Source organism: Vavraia culicis (genome assembly GCF_000192795.1).
Source record: "Vavraia culicis subsp. floridensis unplaced genomic scaffold supercont1.343, whole genome shotgun sequence".
Lineage (NCBI taxonomy): Eukaryota > Fungi > Microsporidia > Pleistophoridae > Vavraia > Vavraia culicis.
In genome coordinates, this window is record NW_007360946.1 from 1 (window position 1) to 553 (window position 553).

General features: G+C 34.5%; 1 protein-coding gene across 1 annotated transcript; it reads right to left on the minus strand.

Moving 5' to 3' along the window:
* VCUG_02772 (uncharacterized protein) lies at positions 1–553 on the minus strand (the record flags this gene model as incomplete). The annotated part of the gene is made up of 1 exon (XM_008077593.1): positions 1–553. A coding segment is annotated over one exon (553 nt), but the record flags the coding sequence as incomplete, so codon positions are not given.

Consider the following 553-nt stretch of genomic DNA (forward strand, 5'->3'; position numbering starts at 1 on the left):
TAATGATATTCTTATGTTTTTGGTTGTTATTGCCATGCATTTTTTCGAAAGTAAAAACCATCACTGCATTAAACACCGCGATATTGGAATTAGAATTATGAAACGTGCATAACAAAATATAAACTTCTCTTTTCAATCTGTTATAGCTTTCACATAATGCTTCTACTTGGTATCCCATCATAAAGAGAGACTTAAAATATTTTTGTCTAGTAATCATTTCAAGTCTGTCGAACCACCTGAGTAAACAGCCAAAGCTCTGTAGCCGAGCATTCATAATATCTTGAACTTGGTGTGCATGTTCATAGATATTCCAGCTAAAGTTTTGAACAGGCGTGTTCCCCATATTCAACTGAGTGCATGTCATCTCTAACCCTTCATCATATCGTTGATACACGCTGGTTGATTGCTGTTCATCAGTTGTAGCATATTTGGACATGTATGTGTCCAATAATGACGAGAATCCTTTGTTAAAGTTTTTGTCTTCTTGCATAAACTGCATTATTCTTTGTATCTCTGGATCCATATCGTAGTTTATTTCTGTATCATTTTTTGG